This window comes from Mobula birostris, chromosome 8 (genome assembly GCF_030028105.1).
Source record: "Mobula birostris isolate sMobBir1 chromosome 8, sMobBir1.hap1, whole genome shotgun sequence".
In the NCBI taxonomy this organism is placed as follows: domain Eukaryota; kingdom Metazoa; phylum Chordata; class Chondrichthyes; order Myliobatiformes; family Myliobatidae; genus Mobula; species Mobula birostris.
The window spans coordinates 128,452,072-128,470,298 of NC_092377.1; the positions used below are offsets into that span (position 1 = coordinate 128,452,072).

General features: G+C 57.3%; 1 protein-coding gene across 3 annotated transcripts in view; it reads left to right on the plus strand.

The window, feature by feature from the left end:
• Window positions 1-690: 690 nt before the first annotated feature.
• Window positions 691-18,227, plus strand: part of LOC140201687 (neural cell adhesion molecule 1-like) — a 32,305-nt gene continuing 14,768 nt past the window's right edge. Inside the window, exons 1-5 of one of the 3 annotated variants that reach the window (XM_072266216.1) lie at window positions 691-1,003; window positions 11,947-12,021; window positions 12,240-12,461; window positions 13,130-13,264; window positions 14,006-14,143. In XM_072266216.1, the coding sequence (XP_072122317.1) occupies window positions 919-1,003; window positions 11,947-12,021; window positions 12,240-12,461; window positions 13,130-13,264; window positions 14,006-14,143 (655 nt within the window). In that variant the 5' untranslated portion in view covers window positions 691-918. Of the gene's footprint in view, window positions 1,004-6,956; window positions 7,063-11,946; window positions 12,022-12,239; window positions 12,462-13,129; window positions 13,265-14,005; window positions 14,144-18,227 lie in introns of those variants that run through there. The other 2 variants (XM_072266217.1, XM_072266215.1) reach the window with 2 other exon arrangements.

Consider the following 18,227-nt stretch of genomic DNA (forward strand, 5'->3'; position numbering starts at 1 on the left):
GTCCGTCTCAGTCTGGGTGGCTCGAGGTCAGTCCGTCTCGGTCTGGGTGGGTGGCTCGAGGTCAGTCCATCTCGGGCTGGGTGGGTGGCTCGAGGTCAGTCGGTCTCGGTCTGCGCGGCTCGAGGTCAGTCTGTCTCGGTCTGGGCGGCTTGAGGTCAGTCCGTCTCTGTCTGGGTGGCTCGAGGTCACTCCGTCTCGGTCTGTACGCCTCTCTGTCTCTCTCATTCTGTGTGTTTCTATGTGCCTGCCAACCTGTGTTTCTATCCCTTTCAGTCTGTTTATCTGTTTCTCTCCAGTCTCTGTGTCCCTCAGTACGCGTGTCTGTGTCTCTCCCCACCACCCTCCCATCTTTGTGACTCCCCGTCTATGTCTCTTTGTGTCTCCCAACCTCTGTCTCAGTCTGTGTGTCTCTCCCATTCCATGAGTCTGTGTATACCTGCCTCTGCATCCTCCCAGACGTGTGGATGGTCTGACTGTCCTCCGGTGCATTGCAGCCAGCCGCCTGTGTCAGTAAACACGGGGCCCTCGGCGACTGGGGTGGAGGTCGTGCTGGCGCCTGGTCAAATCGTAGGGGAGGGGTGGGGGCAGGGGAGCTGAACGTGCTGGAGATGGGAGATAAGGCTGGCTAGGAGGGGTCGAGGAAGGAAGCACGGCTGCTCATGGCCAAACTGCAGGCAATAAATAGGCAGATGCTGATGTATGGGCTTCACACAGAGTCCAGAGTCACCCCAGCTCCTGATCAGCTGTCTCTACGGCTTAGAGAACAGAGAAACAGAGATGGGAGAGAGAGGCAGACGACAGACAGAGTAAAGAGAAAATAAAGAAAACAGTGTGGTGATAGGATAGAGAGATTAGAGAAAGAGAGAGCTAAACGAGAGAACTACGATAGACAGAGAGAAATAGAAACAAAGCGGAGAAATGCAGAGTGGGAGAGAGAGAAAAAACATGTTCCACCAGCTGACTGTCTGCATCATCCTCCAGTGTCTGGTCGGCTGTGATACAGGTAAACTCGACTAAAACGCCACATTGTTTGTGGATTTTGGGGTGCCGTGATGCTCGTGTGCTGCAGAGTGGAGGGACGGGGTGCGGGGTGGGGGGTGGGATGGGGAACTGGAGACCGCTGTCTGCGTGCACTCCGTACACTCTCTGTTGGGAGAATGGGGCAGAGCCTCAGGGTAAAGGAACATGCCTTTAGAATGGAGATGAGGAGGGATTTCTATAGCCAGAGGGTGATGAAGCTGTGAAATTCATTGCCACAGATGGCTGTGTAGGTTAAGTCATTGAGTTACATTTAAAGTCAAGGCTCATAGTTTCTTGACTAATCAGGGCGTCAGGAAGATGGGTGGAGAATGCAGTTGAGAAGGATAATAAATCAGCCAAAATGGCAGAACAGACTCGATGGGCCGATTGGCCTAATTTGATCTCATGGTCTTATGGTCTCCCTGGCAGGTTCTCCCCCACCACTCCCCAGCTGATTTCCTTCAGTGCCCAAAAGAGAGAGACGCACGGGGTTAATTTGAGGGCTTTGGTGTGCAGGTGAGGGGATAGAATCTCAAATGCAGATGAGGCAGAGGTTGAGGGGAATGAGGTTAAAAGTCAGGAAATGGAGGTGTGGAGGGAAAGAATGAGATTGAGCCTGTCCCATGAGCCAACAGGGACTGGACAGGTTGAACATCGTCTGCAAAGCGGTTGGAGAGGAAGGTTTTGGCACAGTGAGATCCCACGAGTGGTGAGTTCCAGCAGTGGGGGGTGGGGTGGAAGAGGGGAATGAGGGATGGTTGATTCTTGGAAAATTGGTATTACTCACCCTCACCAATGCCCCACCCTTGATGGGAGAGGTAATGTGATGCATGTGGGGTGCGTCGATTATCTCCATTTTTCATGCCAACTTGTCCCTGCATTTGGCCGATATCTCCAAACCCTTTCTCCCCGTGTCCCTGTCCGAGTGCCCATCTCTCTAAACCCTTTCTCTCCGTGTCCCTGTCCGAATGCCCATCTCTCTAAACCCTTTCTCTCCGTGTCCCTGTCCGAATGCCCATCTCTCTAAACCCTTTCTCTCCGTGTCCCTGTCCGAGTGCCCATCTCTCTAAACCCTATCTCTCCGTGTCCCTGTCCGAATGCCCATCTCTCTAAACCCTATCTCTCCGTGTCCCTGTCCGAGTGCCCATCTCTCTAAACCCTATCTCTCCGTGTCCCTGTCCGAGTGCCCATCTCTCTAAACCCTATCTCTCCGTGTCCCTGTCCGAGTGCCCATCTCTCTAAACCCTATCTCTCCGTGTCCCTGTCCGAGTGCCCATCTCTCTAAACCCTATCTCTCCGTGTCCCTGTCCGAGTGCCCATCTCTCTAAACCCTATCTCTCCGTGTCCCTGTCCGAGTGCCCATCTCTCTAAACCCTTTCTCTCCGTGTCCCTGTCCGAGTGCCCATCTCTCTAAACCCTATCTCTCCGTGTCCCTGTCCGAGTGCCCACCTCTCTAAACCCTATCTCTCCGTGTCCCTGTCCGAGTGCCCATCTCTCTAAACCCTATCTCTCCGTGTCCCTGTCCGAGTGCCCATCTCTCTAAACCCTTTCTCTCCGTGTCCCTGTCCGAGTGCCCATCTCTCTAAACCCTTTCTCTCCGTGTCCCTGTCCGAGTGCCCATCTCTCTAAACCCTATCTCTCCGTGTCCCTGTCCGAGTGCCCATCTCTCTAAACCCTATCTCTCCGTGTCCCTGTCCGAGTGCCCATCTCTCTAAACCCTATCTCTCCGTGTCCCTGTCCGAGTGCCCATCTCTCTAAACCCTATCTCTCCGTGTCCCTGTCCGAGTGCCCATCTCTCTAAACCCTATCTCTCCGTGTCCCTGTCCGAGTGCCCATCTCTCTAAACCCTTTCTCTCCGTGTCCCTGTCCGAGTGCCCATCTCTCTAAACCCTATCTCTCCGTGTCCCTGTCCGAGTGCCCACCTCTCTAAACCCTATCTCTCCGTGTCCCTGTCCGAGTGCCCATCTCTCTAAACCCTATCTCTCCGTGTCCCTGTCCGAGTGCCCATCTCTCTAAACCCTATCTCTCCGTGTCCCTGTCCGAGTGCCCATCTCTCTAAACCCTTTCTCTCCGTGTCCCTGTCCGAGTGCCCATCTCTCTAAACCCTTTCTCTCCGTGTCCCTGTCCGAGTGCCCATCTCTCTAAACCCTATCTCTCCGTGTCCCTGTCCGAGTGCCCATCTCTCTAAACCCTATCTCTCCGTGTCCCTGTCCGAGTGCCCATCTCTCTAAACCCTATCTCTCCGTGTCCCTGTCCGAGTGCCCATCTCTCTAAACCCTATCTCTCCGTGTCCCTGTCCGAGTGCCCATCTCTCTAAACCCTATCTCTCCGTGTCCCTGTCCGAGTGCCCACCTCTCTAAACCCTATCTCTCCGTGTCCCTGTCCGAGTGCCCATCTCTCTAAACCCTATCTCTCCGTGTCCCTGTCCGAGTGCCCATCTCTCTAAACCCTTTCTCTCCGTGTCCCTGTCCGAGTGCCCATCTCTCTAAACCCTTTCTCTCCGTGTCCCTGTCCGAGTGCCCATCTCTCTAAACCCTATCTCTCCGTGTCCCTGTCCGAATGCCCATCTCTCTAAACCCTATCTCTCCGTGTCCCTGTCCGAGTGCCCATCTCTCTAAACCCTTTCTCTCCGTGTCCCTGTCCGAATGCCCATCTCTCTAAACCCTATCTCTCCGTGTCCCTGTCCGAGTGCCCATCTCTCTAAACCCTATCTCTCCGTGTCCCTGTCCGAGTGCCCATCTCTCTAAACCCTATCTCTCCGTGTCCCTGTCCGAGTGCCCATCTCTCTAAACCCTATCTCTCCGTGTCCCTGTCCGAGTGCCCATCTCTCTAAACCCTATCTCTCCGTGTCCCTGTCCGAGTGCCCATCTCTCTAAACCCTTTCTCTCCGTGTCCCTGTCCGAGTGCCCATCTCTCTAAACCCTTTCTCTCCGTGTCCCTGTCCGAATGCCCATCTCTCTAAACCCTATCTCTCCGTGTCCCTGTCCGAGTGCCCATCTCTCTAAACCCTTTCTCTCCGTGTCCCTGTCCGAATGCCCATCTCTCTAAACCCTATCTCTCCGTGTCCCTGTCCGAGTGCCCATCTCTCTAAACCCTTTCTCTCCGTGTCCCTGTCCGAATGCCCATCTCTCTAAACCCTATCTCTCCGTGTCCCTGTCCGAGTGCCCATCTCTCTAAACCCTATCTCTCCGTGTCCCTGTCCGAGTGCCCATCTCTCTAAACCCTATCTCTCCGTGTCCCTGTCCGAGTGCCCATCTCTCTAAACCCTATCTCTCCGTGTCCCTGTCCGAGTGCCCATCTCTCTAAACCCTATCTCTCCGTGTCCCTGTCCGAGTGCCCATCTCTCTAAACCCTTTCTCTCCGTGTCCCTGTCCGAGTGCCCATCTCTCTAAACCCTTTCTCTCCGTGTCCCTGTCCGAATGCCCATCTCTCTAAACCCTATCTCTCCGTGTCCCTGTCCGAGTGCCCATCTCTCTAAACCCTTTCTCTCCGTGTCCCTGTCCGAATGCCCATCTCTCTAAACCCTATCTCTCCGTGTCCCTGTCCGAGTGCCCATCTCTCTAAACCCTTTCTCTCCGTGTCCCTGTCCGAGTGCCCATCTCTCTAAACCCTTTCTCTCCGTGTCCCTGTCCGAGTGCCCATCTCTCTAAACCCTATCTCTCCGTGTCCCTGTCCGAGTGCCCATCTCTCTAAACCCTATCTCTCCGTGTCCCTGTCCGAGTGCCCATCTCTCTAAACCCTTTCTCTCCGTGTCCCTGTCCGAGTGCCCATCTCTCTAAACCCTATCTCTCCGTGTCCCTGTCCGAATGCCCATCTCTCTAAACCCTATCTCTCCGTGTCCCTGTCCGAGTGCCCATCTCTCTAAACCCTATCTCTCCGTGTCCCTGTCCGAGTGCCCATCTCTCTAAACCCTATCTCTCCGTGTCCCTGTCCGAGTGCCCATCTCTCTAAACCCTATCTCTCCGTGTCCCTGTCCGAGTGCCCATCTCTCTAAACCCTATCTCTCCGTGTCCCTGTCCGAGTGCCCATCTCTCTAAACCCTATCTCTCCGTGTCCCTGTCCGAGTGCCCATCTCTCTAAACCCTATCTCTCCGTGTCCCTGTCCGAGTGCCCATCTCTCTAAACCCTATCTCTCCGTGTCCCTGTCCGAGTGCCCATCTCTCTAAACCCTATCTCTCCGTGTCCCTGTCCGAGTGCCCATCTCTCTAAACCCTTTCTCTCCGTGTCCCTGTCCGAATGCCCATCTCTCTAAACCCTATCTCTCCGTGTCCCTGTCCGAGTGCCCATCTCTCTAAACCCTATCTCTCCGTGTCCCTGTCCGAGTGCCCATCTCTCTAAACCCTATCTCTCCGTGTCCCTGTCCGAGTGCCCATCTCTCTAAACCCTATCTCTCCGTGTCCCTGTCCGAGTGCCCATCTCTCTAAACCCTATCTCTCCGTGTCCCTGTCCGAGTGCCCATCTCTCTAAACCCTATCTCTCCGTGTCCCTGTCCGAGTGCCCATCTCTCTAAACCCTATCTCTCCGTGTCCCTGTCCGAGTGCCCATCTCTCTAAACCCTATCTCTCCGTGTCCCTGTCCGAGTGCCCATCTCTCTAAACCCTATCTCTCCGTGTCCCTGTCCGAGTGCCCATCTCTCTAAACCCTTTCTCTCCGTGTCCCTGTCCGAATGCCCATCTCTCTAAACCCTATCTCTCCGTGTCCCTGTCCGAGTGCCCATCTCTCTAAACCCTATCTCTCCGTGTCCCTGTCCGAGTGCCCATCTCTCTAAACCCTATCTCTCCGTGTCCCTGTCCGAGTGCCCATCTCTCTAAACCCTTTCTCTCCGTGTCCCTGTCCGAGTGCCCATCTCTCTAAACCCTATCTCTCCGTGTCCCTGTCCGAGTGCCCATCTCTCTAAACCCTATCTCTCCGTGTCCCTGTCCGAGTGCCCACCTCTCTAAACCCTTTCTCTCCGTGTCCCTGTCCGAGTGCCCATCTCTCTAAACCCTATCTCTCCGTGTCCCTGTCCGAGTGCCCATCTCTCTAAACCCTTTCTCTCCGTGTCCCTGTCCGAGTGCCCATCTCTCTAAACCCTATCTCTCCGTGTCCCTGTCCGAGTGCCCATCTCTCTAAACCCTATCTCTCCGTGTCCCTGTCCGAGTGCCCATCTCTCTAAACCCTATCTCTCCGTGTCCCTGTCCGAGTGCCCATCTCTCTAAACCCTTTCTCTCCGTGTCCCTGTCCGAGTGCCCATCTCTCTAAACCCTATCTCTCCGTGTCCCTGTCCGAGTGCCCATCTCTCTAAACCCTATCTCTCCGTGTCCCTGTCCGAGTGCCCATCTCTCTAAACCCTATCTCTCCGTGTCCCTGTCCGAGTGCCCATCTCTCTAAACCCTTTCTCTCCGTGTCCCTGTCCGAGTGCCCATCTCTCTAAACCCTATCTCTCCGTGTCCCTGTCCGAGTGCCCATCTCTCTAAACCCTTCCTGTCCATGCACCTGCCAAGTGCACTTTTAATCATTGTGGTTGTACCTCCCTCGACCACTTTCTCTGGCAGACCGTTCCACACATGGATCACACTCAGGGTGAAAAATATTGCCCTTTTAAATCTTTCCCCTCTCACTTCCAACCTATATCCTCTAATTTTAGATGAGTTTAAAATGAGAGGGAGAGATCTTATTTTAGACCTAGGATAAAGACTGTGACCATCCATGTTATCAACACCCTCCATGGTTTTATAAACCTCTATCAGGTCACCCCTCTGTTCCAGGAAAAACAGTCCCTCCCTGTCCAACCTCTCCTGATCAGCTCTGCTAACGTCCTGGTCAATCTTCCCTGAACCCTCCCCAGTTAAATGACGTCCTTCTTATAGCTGGGTGACCAGAACTACGAACAATACACCGAGTGCGGTCTCACCAGCGTCCTGTACAGTTGTAACATGACATTTCAGCTCCTGTACACAGTGGCCTGACTGATGACCAGCAGACCAAGTAATTTCTTCACCATCCGGACTAACTGTGTCGCTGCAGGAGGGGCACTAAGGAGAGAGAGTACTGTGGGAGGGGGTGAGTAGGGAGTGCTGTGGGAGGGGGTGAGGAGGGAGCACTGTGGGAGGGGGTGAGGAGGGAGCACCGTGGGAGGGGGTGAGAAGGGAGCGCTGTGGGAGGGGGTGAGGAGTGAGCACTGTGGGAGAGGGTGAGAAGGGAGCACTGTAGGAGGGGGTGAGGAGTGAGTACTGTGGGAGGGGATGAGGAGGGAGCACTGTGGGGGGGGTGAGAAGGGAGCACTGTGAGAGGGGGTGAGGAGGGAGCGCTGTGGGAGGGGGTGAGGAGTGAGCACTGTGGGAGGGGGTGAGAAGGGAGCACTGTGGGAGGGGGTGAGGAGTGAGCACTGTGGGAGGGGGAGAGGAGGGAGCACTGTGGGAGGGGGTGAGGAGGGAGCACTGTGGGAGGGTGGTGAGAAGGAAGCGCTGTGGGAGGGGGTGAGGAGTGAGCACTGTGGGAGGGGGTGAGAAGGGAGCACTGTGAGAGGGGGTGAGGAGTGAGCACTGTGGGAGGGGGAGAGGAGGGAGCACTGTGGGAGGGGGTGAGGAGGGAGCACTGTGGGAGGGGGTGAGGAGGGAGCACTGTGGGAGGGGGTGAGAAGGGAGCATTGTGGGAGGGGGTGAGGAGGGAATGTTGTGGGAGGGGGTGAGGAGTGAGCACTGTGGGGGGGAGAGGAGTGAGCACTGTGGGAGGGGGAGAGGAGGGAGCACTGTGGGAGGGGGTGAGGAGTGAGCACTGTGGGAGGGGGAGAGGAGGGAGCACTGTGGGAGGGGGTGAGTAGGGAGTGCTGTGGGAAGGGGTGAGGAGTGAGCACTGTGGGAAGGGGTGAGGAGTGAGAACTGTGGGAGGGAGCACTGTGAGAGAGGGTGAGGAGGGAGCACTGTGAGGGGAGTGAGGAGGGAGCACTGTGGGAGGGGGTGAGGAGTGAGCACTGTGAGAGGGGGTGAGGAGGGAGCACTGTGAGAGGGGGTGAGAAGGGAACACTGTGGGAGGGGGAGAGGAGGGAGCACTGTGGGAGGGGGTGAGGAGTGAGCACTGTGGGAGGGGGAGAGGAGGAGCACTGTGGGGGGGGTGAGAAGGGAGCACTGTGAGAGGGGGTGAGGAGTGAGCACTGTGGGGGGGGTGAGGAGTGAGCACTGTGGGAGGGGGTGAGGAGGGAATGTTGTGGGAGGGGGTGAGGAGGGAGCACTGTGGGAGGGGGTGAGGAGTGAGCACTGTGGGGGGGGTGAGAAGGGAGCACTGTGAGAGGGGGTGAGGAGTGAGCACTGTGGGGGGGGTGAGTAGGGAGTGCTGTGGGAGGGGGTGAGGAGGGAATGTTGTGGGAGGGAGTGAGGATAGAGCACTGTGGGAGGGGGAGAGGAGGGAGCACTGTGGGAGGGGGTGAGGAGGGAGCACTGTGGGAGGGGGTGAGGAGTGAGTACTGTGGGAGGGGGTGAGGAGGGAGCTCTGTGGGAGAGGGTGAGGAGGGAATGTTGTGGGAGGGGGTGAGGAGGGAGCACTGTGAGAGGGGGTGAGGAGGGAGTACTGTGAGAGGGGTGAGGAGGGAGCTCTGTGAGAGGGGGTGAGGAGGGAAATCTGTGGGAGAGGGTGAGGAGGGAATGTTGTGGGAGGAAGTGAGGTTAGAGCACTTTGGGAGGGAGTGAGGAGGGAGCGCTCTTGGAGGAGTATGAGGAGGGAGTGCTGTGAGGAGAGAGTCCTGTGGGTGGGGGTGAGGAGGGAACATTGTGGGAGGGGGTGATGAGAGAGCGCTGTGGGAGGGGTGAGTAGAGAGTGCTGTGGGAGGGGGAGAGGAGGGAATGTTGTTGGAGAGAGTGAGGTAGAGCACTGTGGGAGGGTGTAAGGAGAGAGTGCTCTGGGAGGGGGTGAGGAGGGAGCACTGTGGGAGGGGTGGTGAGGGAGGAGCACTGAGCTGTGGTTGGGAAAGAATTCATTGTAATATTGTCCACTCTTCTGTCAAGCATCAGCAGGGACAATCTGTCTGACTGCAACACTTGGCCCTCAATCATTTCCATGAAAGTGTCGCCATATTTAGCATTTCCTGATCTGCATCTTAAAATACACCGTCCCGTCTATCATACTGGCTTTAGAAATCCCAGAAGACCAGCAATTGCATCCGTATCATTCCCCTAACAATGCCTTGATAATCTGACAAACTCCGGAATTGGAAATTTGTCCCAAGTGGCAATTGTTTGTCCTCGAGGTGGAGGTGGTTTCTATTCTCAGACCATTGTTCTCTGCTCTGTGGGGGAGGGATGAGTGGAGTCAGTGTGGATGGAATTAGTATTAACCTCATTACATATCCCTCTAACTGCTGACACGATGCCTCACACGGTCCATCACTCGGATGTAGTCTGTGCAGCAGAGGTCCCTCGAAGATGCCCTCTCTCCCTGCCTCACTCATTCACTCTCTCTTCTTCTCTGGTCAGACGCACAGTGTCATACACATGCATTCTCTCACACTCTTTCTCTCAAAATCAGGTTTATCACTGTCATATGACATGAAACTTGTTGTTTTGTGACGGAGAAAAGACATAAAATTACTCTAAATTACAAAATGAATTGAGCAAAATAAAGGAATAGTGAGGTAGTGTTCATGGAGCATTCAGGAATCTGATGGCGGAGGGGAAGAGTCTGTTCCTGAATCGTTGAGTGCCTCCTCCGCGATGGAGGTATTGAGGAGAGAGGATGTACCCGATGTGAGGGTCATTGATGATGGATGCTGCCTTCCCTCACTCTCTCACTCTTTCTCCTTCTCTCTGGAACATATTCTCTGTTTCTCCCTCTCTTCCTCTCACACATCCTCTCTCTGCTGCCCCTCAATACAGTCACTCACCCTCCCCTCTCTCAACTCACTCTCCTCCCCCCACCTTACCTCTCCTTCCCTCGCTCCCTCCTCTCTTCACCCTTCATCCCTTCCCTCCTGTCCTCCCTCTCCTCTCACTCACAATACTCATCCCCTCATTGGCCCCCCCATCCCATCCACCCACCCTCTTCCTTTACCCCTCTCCTTTTCCCCAGCCTCTCCCTGACACAGTACTTTCTAACACTCTCTCTCCTGCTCCTGCCCTTTCACACTCACTCTCTCCCCTCCTTTCCTCTCCTCTCTCTATTCCTCTTTTCCATTCACATTCTTTCCTCTTCCTTCCTTCTTTCCTTTCTCCCTCTCACGTTCTCTCCTCCATCACTCTATCTTCACTTTTCCTCCTTCCTCTCTCTCACACAGACTCATTTTCTCTCTCTCCCTCCCGCTCTCTCTCTTTCCCCCTCTTCTCCTTCTCTTCCTGAAGCACAACCTCCCACTGCAAAGCCTTAAAAGAGATTCTTTTTGAACGAGGGTGTGTCACCCTTAAGAACTTTCCTGGGGAGAACATTGCCCTCAGAAACCCCTTTAAGCTGAGCATCTCTCTGCCAGGGACTCAGCAAATGGGTTTTCACCCGGGGACCCTTTTCCAGGTATGCCCTTTTGAAGGACGCTCATCCTGGGAGCTTTTGCCAAAGAGAGTCTCCCCACTGTGGGTTGCCTCTACCATGTGGGTTGTCAGTTACAGACAGACTCCAGAGCACAGGGAGCAAGCACCTATGTCAGAGACCCCCCCTGCAATGTTTAATTTAGAAACGGCAGCCTCTCCCCGTCACGGTCCCATGTCAAGGGGGTATTTTGTTCAAAGTGACCCACTTTGAAAGGAGGAATGTCTGCAGGGCTCCTTTGAATCTGGAAATCTCTCTCAGGGACATTTTTAATCAGGAAATTCTTCCCTCAGTCACTGAGACTCCTTTTAAATAGAGGATCTCTTCCTGGGATCTCTCTTAAAGAGACAGACTGTTGCAAACAGGGATCATTTTCAAAAGGGCTGACTCTTTCTTTCCCCTCTCTCTTCCTCCCTCCCACACTCTCCCTTTCTCTCCATCCCCCCTCCCTCCCTTTCCACCCTCTCTCTTCTCATTCCTCCCTTCTCTCTCCCTCATCTCCTCTGAATCCTGACCTGTATTCGAGACCACAGTGAGGGCTCCAGGAACGGAATGGTTCTTGTTGGCCAGTAGCGCTGCCTCTGGGGACCAACGATCAAGGGGTCGATCAGGCACTAAGATCCCTTGATTGCTTCCTGTACTGACTTCTGAGTTAGTCTGCGGGCTGTAGGTCTGGCTGGGATCCCAGTTGCAGGCAAGTGTCTGTGCGCTGAAGGGAAAGCACTTAGAAACTGGGAGCGACCAAAGTACGGTCCCTCCGGCAGTTTATGGGCATACTCGGAGGCAAGAAGTGAGTGTGTCTCTGTGTATCTCTCCTGTGGGGACCCTGTTTAATGGAGGGAGTCTCTCTCCTGTGGGGTCTCTGTTTAATGTAGGGGGTCTCTCCCCATGGGGACCCTGTTTAATGGAGGGAGTCTCTCTCCTGTGGGGTCTCTGTTTAAGGGATGGAGTTTCTCCTGTGGAGACCCTGTTTAATGGAGGGGGTCTCTCCCCCATGGCGGACCCTGTTTAATGGAGGGAGTCTCTCTCCTGTGGGAACCCTGTTTAATGGAGGGAGTCTCTCCCCCATGGGGACCCTGTTTAAGGGAGGGAGTCTCTCCTGTGGGGACCCTGTTTAATGGAGGGGGTCTCTCCCCCATGGCGGACCCTGTTTAATGGAGGGAGTCTCTCCCCCATGGCGGACCCTGTTTAAGGGAGGGAGTCTCTCCTGTGGGGACCCTGTTTAATGGAGGGTGTCCTTCCCTTCATACCCTGTTTAAAGAGGGGTTTCTTTCTTCCACTAAGTCCCTGTTCGATGGCCGGACGTCTCTTTCTCAGAGACCCGTTTGAAACTGTGGGAGTGTGTGGTGGAGGTGGTGTGGTTGTTTCCCTCACCAGGGTGCCCAGTTCAATGAACCCCATCAGTTGAGTGACCAGTTTCTATTTCTGATCTCACAGGTTCAGTGAAACTGACCATCATTCCACCAAGTGGGAACGTCGTACTGGGAGAGAGCAGGACTTTTATCTGCAAAGGTCAGTGCTCACACACACACAAGCTCACTCCCACAGACTCACCGTTACACACTCATTCACACACAATGCACACTCACTCACACTTACACACACTCACTTGCACACACACACACACACACACACACTCACTCACACACACGGTCACTCCTGGGACGTGTGGGGACAGAGCTGAGGTTGGGCTCACTCCTGCTCTGAAGCCCTGTCCTCTCTCTCACCAGTGGAAAACGGAGAAGCTGACTCCATTCTCTGGCTCGTCAGTAACGAGGATGAGGTGGAGGATGAGGTGGAGGGGACCAACCACATCCAGACTGAAGTGAGTGAATACCAATCCAAGCTGGAGATCATTAATGCCGACCCGGAGGTGAATGGGAAGTACTGGTGCGTGGCCAGTCTGGAGAATGGCAAAGAGCAGCGGAAATCCATCACCATCAGTGTTATAGGTAAGTGGGTCAGAGTCATATCTCCAAATGCACAACTGAGCTCCCTGGACAGAGAAATGTCCAATTCCCAGACCAGGTGTGACTGACAGGAGGGGCCGTCCTGACCAGCAAACAACCAACCACCCCTCACAGTGATCCCTCCTCACTGCCCTCCCACAGCATTCCCTCCTCAACCACCCCTCCCACGCTGATCCCTCCTCACCGCCCCTCCCACAGCATTCCCTCCTCAACCAATCCCCCCACGGTATTCACTCCTCACCACCAGTAGGAGTGTTCAGGGGGATAACCCCACCGCCAGTGGGAGTGTTCAGGGGGATAACCCCACTGCCAGTGGGGGTGTTCGGGGGGGGATAACCCCACCACCAGTGGGAGTGTTCGGGGGATAACCCCAGCACCTGTGGGAGTGTTTGAGGGATAACCCCACCGCCAGTGGGGGTGTTCGGGGGGATAACCCCAGCACCAGTGGGGGTGTTCGGGGGGATAACCCCACCGCCAGTGGGAGTGTTCGGGGGATAACCCCACCACCAATGGGGGTGTTCAGGGGATAACCCCAGCACCAGTGGGAGTATTTGGGGGGAACCCCACCGCCAGTGGAAGTGTTCGGGGGATAACCCCACCGCCAGCACAGGATCTGCACAGTGAATATTTGTGTTTGTTTCTCTTGGCAGAGGACCCCAAGTTCGAAAATATACTTCCTATCCAGGAGTTTGAAGAGGGATCAGATGCAGCTGTTCTATGCCATGTGGTTGGCATTCCGGATCCCACTGTGTCCTGGAAATATCACCAGGAGATTGTCCAGTCAGGTATGTTCACTGATCACTGATCCCAGAGTGGGCCTGACCCAGGGATACGGAGACTGGAACTGTGCACGGTGCTCCCGGTGTGGGTCTGACCCAGGGATACGGAGACTGGAACTGTGCACGGTGCTTCCGGTGTGGGTCTGACCCAGGGATACGGAGACTGGAACTGTGCACGGTGCTTCCGGTGTGGGTCTGACCCAGGGATACGGAGACTGGAACTGTGCACGGTGCTCCCGGTGTGGGTCTGACCCAGGGATACGGAGACTGGAACTGTGCACGGTGCTTCCGGTGTGGGTCTGACCCAGGGATACGGAGACTGGAACTGTGCACATTGCTCCCGGTGTGGGTCTGACCCAGGGATACGGAGACTGGAACTGTGCACGGTGCTCCCGGTGTGGGTCTGACCCAGGGATACGGAGACTGGAACTGTGCACGGTGCTCCCGGTGTGGGTCTGACACAGGGATACGGAGACTGGAACTGTGCACGGTGCTCCCGGTGTGGGTCTGACCCAGGGATACGGAGACTGGAACTGTGCACGGTGCTCCCGGTGTGGGTCTGACACAGGGATACGGAGACTGGAACTGTGCACGGTGCTCCCGGTGTGGGTCTGACCCAGGGATACGGAGACTGGAACTGTGCACGGTGCTCCCGGTGTGGGTCTGACCCAGGGATACGGAGACTGGAACTGTGCACAGAGCTCCTACAAAACCAGAAGTTTTAACACCCTCCTCCTTTTCATTTAGGGCGTTACAGTATCCTGTCCAATGGGACTCTGGTGATCAAAAACATCCAGGCGTCAGATGCAGGATCGTATCAGTGCATTGGATCCATCAAAAAGAGATCAGTGAGGAAATCTTTGTCAATCACAGTCAAAGTCAAGTGTAAGTGATGGGGAGTGAGCATAGCGGGAGGGCTGGTGAGGAGGGAGTGCTGTGGGAGGAGGAAGCCTCCAGGTAGGGGAGTGAGAAGGGTACATTGTGGGAGGGGCGGTGAGGAGGGAGCACTGTGGGAAGGGAGTGAGGAGGGAACACTGAGGAAAGGGCGGTGAGGAGTGAACACTGTGGGAGGGGGGTGAGGAGGGAACACTGAGGAAAGGGCGGTGAGGAGTGAACACTGTGGGAGGGGGCTGAGGAGGGTACGTTGTGGGAGGGGCGGTGAGGAGTGAACACTGTGGGAGGGGGGTGAGGAGGGTATGTTGTGGGAGGGGCGGTGAGGAGTGAACACTGTGGGAGGGGGGTGAGGAGGGAACACTGAGGAAAGGGCGGTGAGGAGTGAACACTGTGGGAGGGGGGTGAGGAGGGTACGTTGTGGGAGGGGCGGTGAGGAGGGAGCACTGTGGGAGGGGGGTGAGGAGGGAACACTGTGGGAGGGGGGTGAGGAGGGTACGCTGTTGGAGGGGGGTGAGGAGGGAGCACTGTGGGAGGGGGGTGAGGAGGGTACGCTGTTGGAGGGGCGGTGAGGAGGGAGCACTGTGGGAGGGGGGTGAGGAGGGAGCACTGTGGGAGGGGGGTGAGGAGGGTACGCTGTTGGAGGGGCGGTGAGGAGTGAACACTGTGGGAAGGGAGTGAGGAGGGAACACTGAGGAAAGGGCGGTGAGGAGTGAACACTGTGGGAGGGGGGTGAGGAGGGTACGCTGTTGGAGGGGGGTGAGGAGTGAACACTGTGGGAGGGGGGTGAGGAGGGTACGCTGTGGGAGGGGCGGTGAGGAGGGAGCACTGTGGGAGGGGGGTGAGGAGGGAACACTGAGGAAAGGGCGGTGAGGAGTGAACACTGTGGGAGGGGGGTGAGGAGGGTACGCTGTTGGAGGGGGGTGAGGAGGGAACACTGAGGAAAGGGCGGTGAGGAGTGAACACTGTGGGAGGGGGGTGAGGAGGGTACGCTGTTGGAGGGGGGTGAGGAGGGAACACTGAGGAAAGGGCGGTGAGGAGGGAGCACTGTGGGAGGGGGGTGAGGAGGGTACGCTGTTGGAGGGGGGTGAGGAGGGAGCACTGTGGGAGGGGGGTGAGGAGGGTACGTTGTGGGAGGGGCGGTGAGGAGGGAGCACTGTGGGAAGGGAGTGAGGAGGGAACACTGAGGAAAGGGCGGTGAGGAGTGAACACTGTGGGAGGGGAGTGAGGAGGGAACACTGAGGAAAGGGCGGTGAGGAGTGAACACTGTGGGAGGGGGGTGAGGAGGGTACGCTGTGGGAGGGGGGTGAGGAGGGAACACTGAGGAAAGGGCGGTGAGGAGGGAGCACTGTGGGAGGGGGGTGAGGAGGGTACGCTGTTGGAGGGGCGGTGAGGAGGGAGCACTGTGGGAGGGGGGTGAGGAGGGAACACTGAGGAAAGGGCGGTGAGGAGGGAGCACTGTGGGAGGGGGGTGAGGAGGGAACACTGTGGGAGGGGGGTGAGGAGGGAGCACTGTGGGAGGGGGGTGAGGAGGGTACGCTGTTGGAGGGGGGTGAGGAGGGAACACTGAGGAAAGGGCGGTGAGGAGTGAACACTGTGGGAGGGGGGTGAGGAGGGTACGTTGTGGGAGGGGCGGTGAGGAGGGAGCACTGTGGGAAGGGAGTGAGGAGGGAACACTGAGGAAAGGGCGGTGAGGAGTGAACACTGTGGGAGGGGGGTGAGGAGGGTACGTTGTGGGAGGGGGGTGAGGAGTGAACACTGTGGGAGGGGGGTGAGGAGGGTACGTTGTGGGAGGGGGGTGAGGAGGGAACACTGTGGGAGGGGGGTGAGGAGGGTACGCTGTGGGAGGGGGGTGAGGAGGGAACACTGAGGAAAGGGCGGTGAGGAGGGAGCACTGTGGGAGGGGGGTGAGGAGGGAACACTGAGGAAAGGGCGGTGAGGAGTGAACACTGTGGGAGGGGGGTGAGGAGGGTACGCTGTGGGAGGGGCGGTGAGGAGTGAACACTGTGGGAGGGGGGTGAGGAGGGTACGCTGTGGGAGGGGCGGTGAGGAGGGAGCACTGTGGGAAGGGAGTGAGGAGGGAACACTGAGGAAAGGGCGGTGAGGAGTGAACACTGTGGGAGGGGGGTGAGGAGGGTACGCTGTTGGAGGGGGGTGAGGAGTGAACACTGTGGGAGGGGGGTGAGGAGGGTACGCTGTGGGAGGGGCGGTGAGGAGTGAACACTGTGGGAGGGGGGTGAGGAGGGAACACTGAGGAAAGGGCGGTGAGGAGTGAACACTGTGGGAGGGGGGTGAGGAGGGTACGTTGTGGGAGGGGCGGTGAGGAGTGAACACTGTGGGAGGGGGTGAGGAGGGTACGCTGTTGGAGGGGGGTGAGGAGGGAGCACTGTGGGAGGGGGGTGAGGAGGGTACGCTGTTGGAGGGGCGGTGAGGAGTGAACACTGTGGGAGGGGGGTGAGGAGGGAACACTGAGGAAAGGGCGGTGAGGAGTGAACACTGTGGGAGGGGTGTGAGGAGGGAACACTGAGGAAAGGGCGGTGAGGAGTGAACACTGTGGGAGGGGGGGTGAGGAGGGAACACTGAGGAAAGGGCGGTGAGGAGTGAACACTGTGGGAGGGGGGTGAGGAGGGTACGTTGTGGGAGGGGCGGTGAGGAGTGAACACTGTGGGAGGGGGGTGAGGAGGGTACGTTGTGGGAGGGGCGGTGAGGAGGGAGCACTGTGGGAGGGGGGTGAGGAGGGAACACTGAGGAAAGGGCGGTGAGGAGTGAACACTGTGGGAGGGGGGTGAGGAGGGTACGCTGTTGGAGGGGGGTGAGGAGGGAACACTGAGGAAAGGGCGGTGAGGAGTGAACACTGTGGGAGGGGGGTGAGGAGGGTACGTTGTGGGAGGGGCGGTGAGGAGGGTACGCTGTTGGAGGGGGGTGAGGAGGGAGCACTGTGGGAAGGGAGTGAGGAGGGAACACTGAGGAAAGGGCGGTGAGGAGTGAACACTGTGGGAGGGGGGTGAGGAGGGTACGTTGTGGGAGGGGGGTGAGGAGGGAACACTGTGGGAGGGGGGTGAGGAGGGTACGCTGTGGGAGGGGGGTGAGGAGGGAACACTGAGGAAAGGGCGGTGAGGAGGGAGCACTGTGGGAGGGGGGTGAGGAGGGAACACTGAGGAAAGGGCGGTGAGGAGTGAACACTGTGGGAGGGGGGTGAGGAGGGTACGTTGTTGGAGGGGCGGTGAGGAGGGAGCACTGTGGGAGGGGGGTGAGGAGGGAACACTGTGGGAAGGGAGTGAGGAGTGAACACTGTGGGAAGGGAGTGAGGAGGGAACACTGAGGAAAGGGCGGTGAGGAGTGAACACTGTGGGAGGGGGGGTGAGGAGGGTACGCTGTTGGAGGGGGGTGAGGAGTGAACACTGTGGGAGGGGGGTGAGGAGGGTACGTTGTGGGAGGGGCGGTGAGGAGGGAGCACTGTGGGAGGGGGGTGAGGAGGGAACACTGAGGAAAGGGCAGTGAGGAGTGAACACTGTGGGAGGGGGGTGAGGAGGGTACGCTGTTGGAGGGGGGTGAGGAGGGAGCACTGTGGGAGGGGGGTGAGGAGGGTACGCTGTTGGAGGGGGGTGAGGAGGGAGCACTGTGGGAAGGGAGTGAGGAGGGAACACTGAGGAAAGGGCGGTGAGGAGTGAACACTGTGGGAGGGGGGTGAGGAGGGAACACTGAGGAAAGGGCGGTGAGGAGGGAGCACTGTGGGAGGGGGGTGAGGAGGGTACGCTGTGGGAGGGCGGTGAGGAGTGAACACTGTGGGAGGGCGGTGAGGAGTGAACACTGTGGGAAGGGAGTGAGGAGGGAACACTGAGGAAAGGGCGGTGAGGAGTGAACACTGTGGGAGGGGGGTGAGGAGGGAACACTGAGGAAAGGGCGGTGAGGAGTGAACACTGTGGGAGGGGGGTGAGGAGGGTACGCTGTTGGAGGGGGGTGAGGAGGGAGCACTGTGGGAGGGGGGTGAGGAGGGTACGCTGTTGGAGGGGCGGTGAGGAGTGAACACTGTGGGAGGGGGGTGAGGAGGGTACGTTGTGGGAGGGGCGGTGAGGAG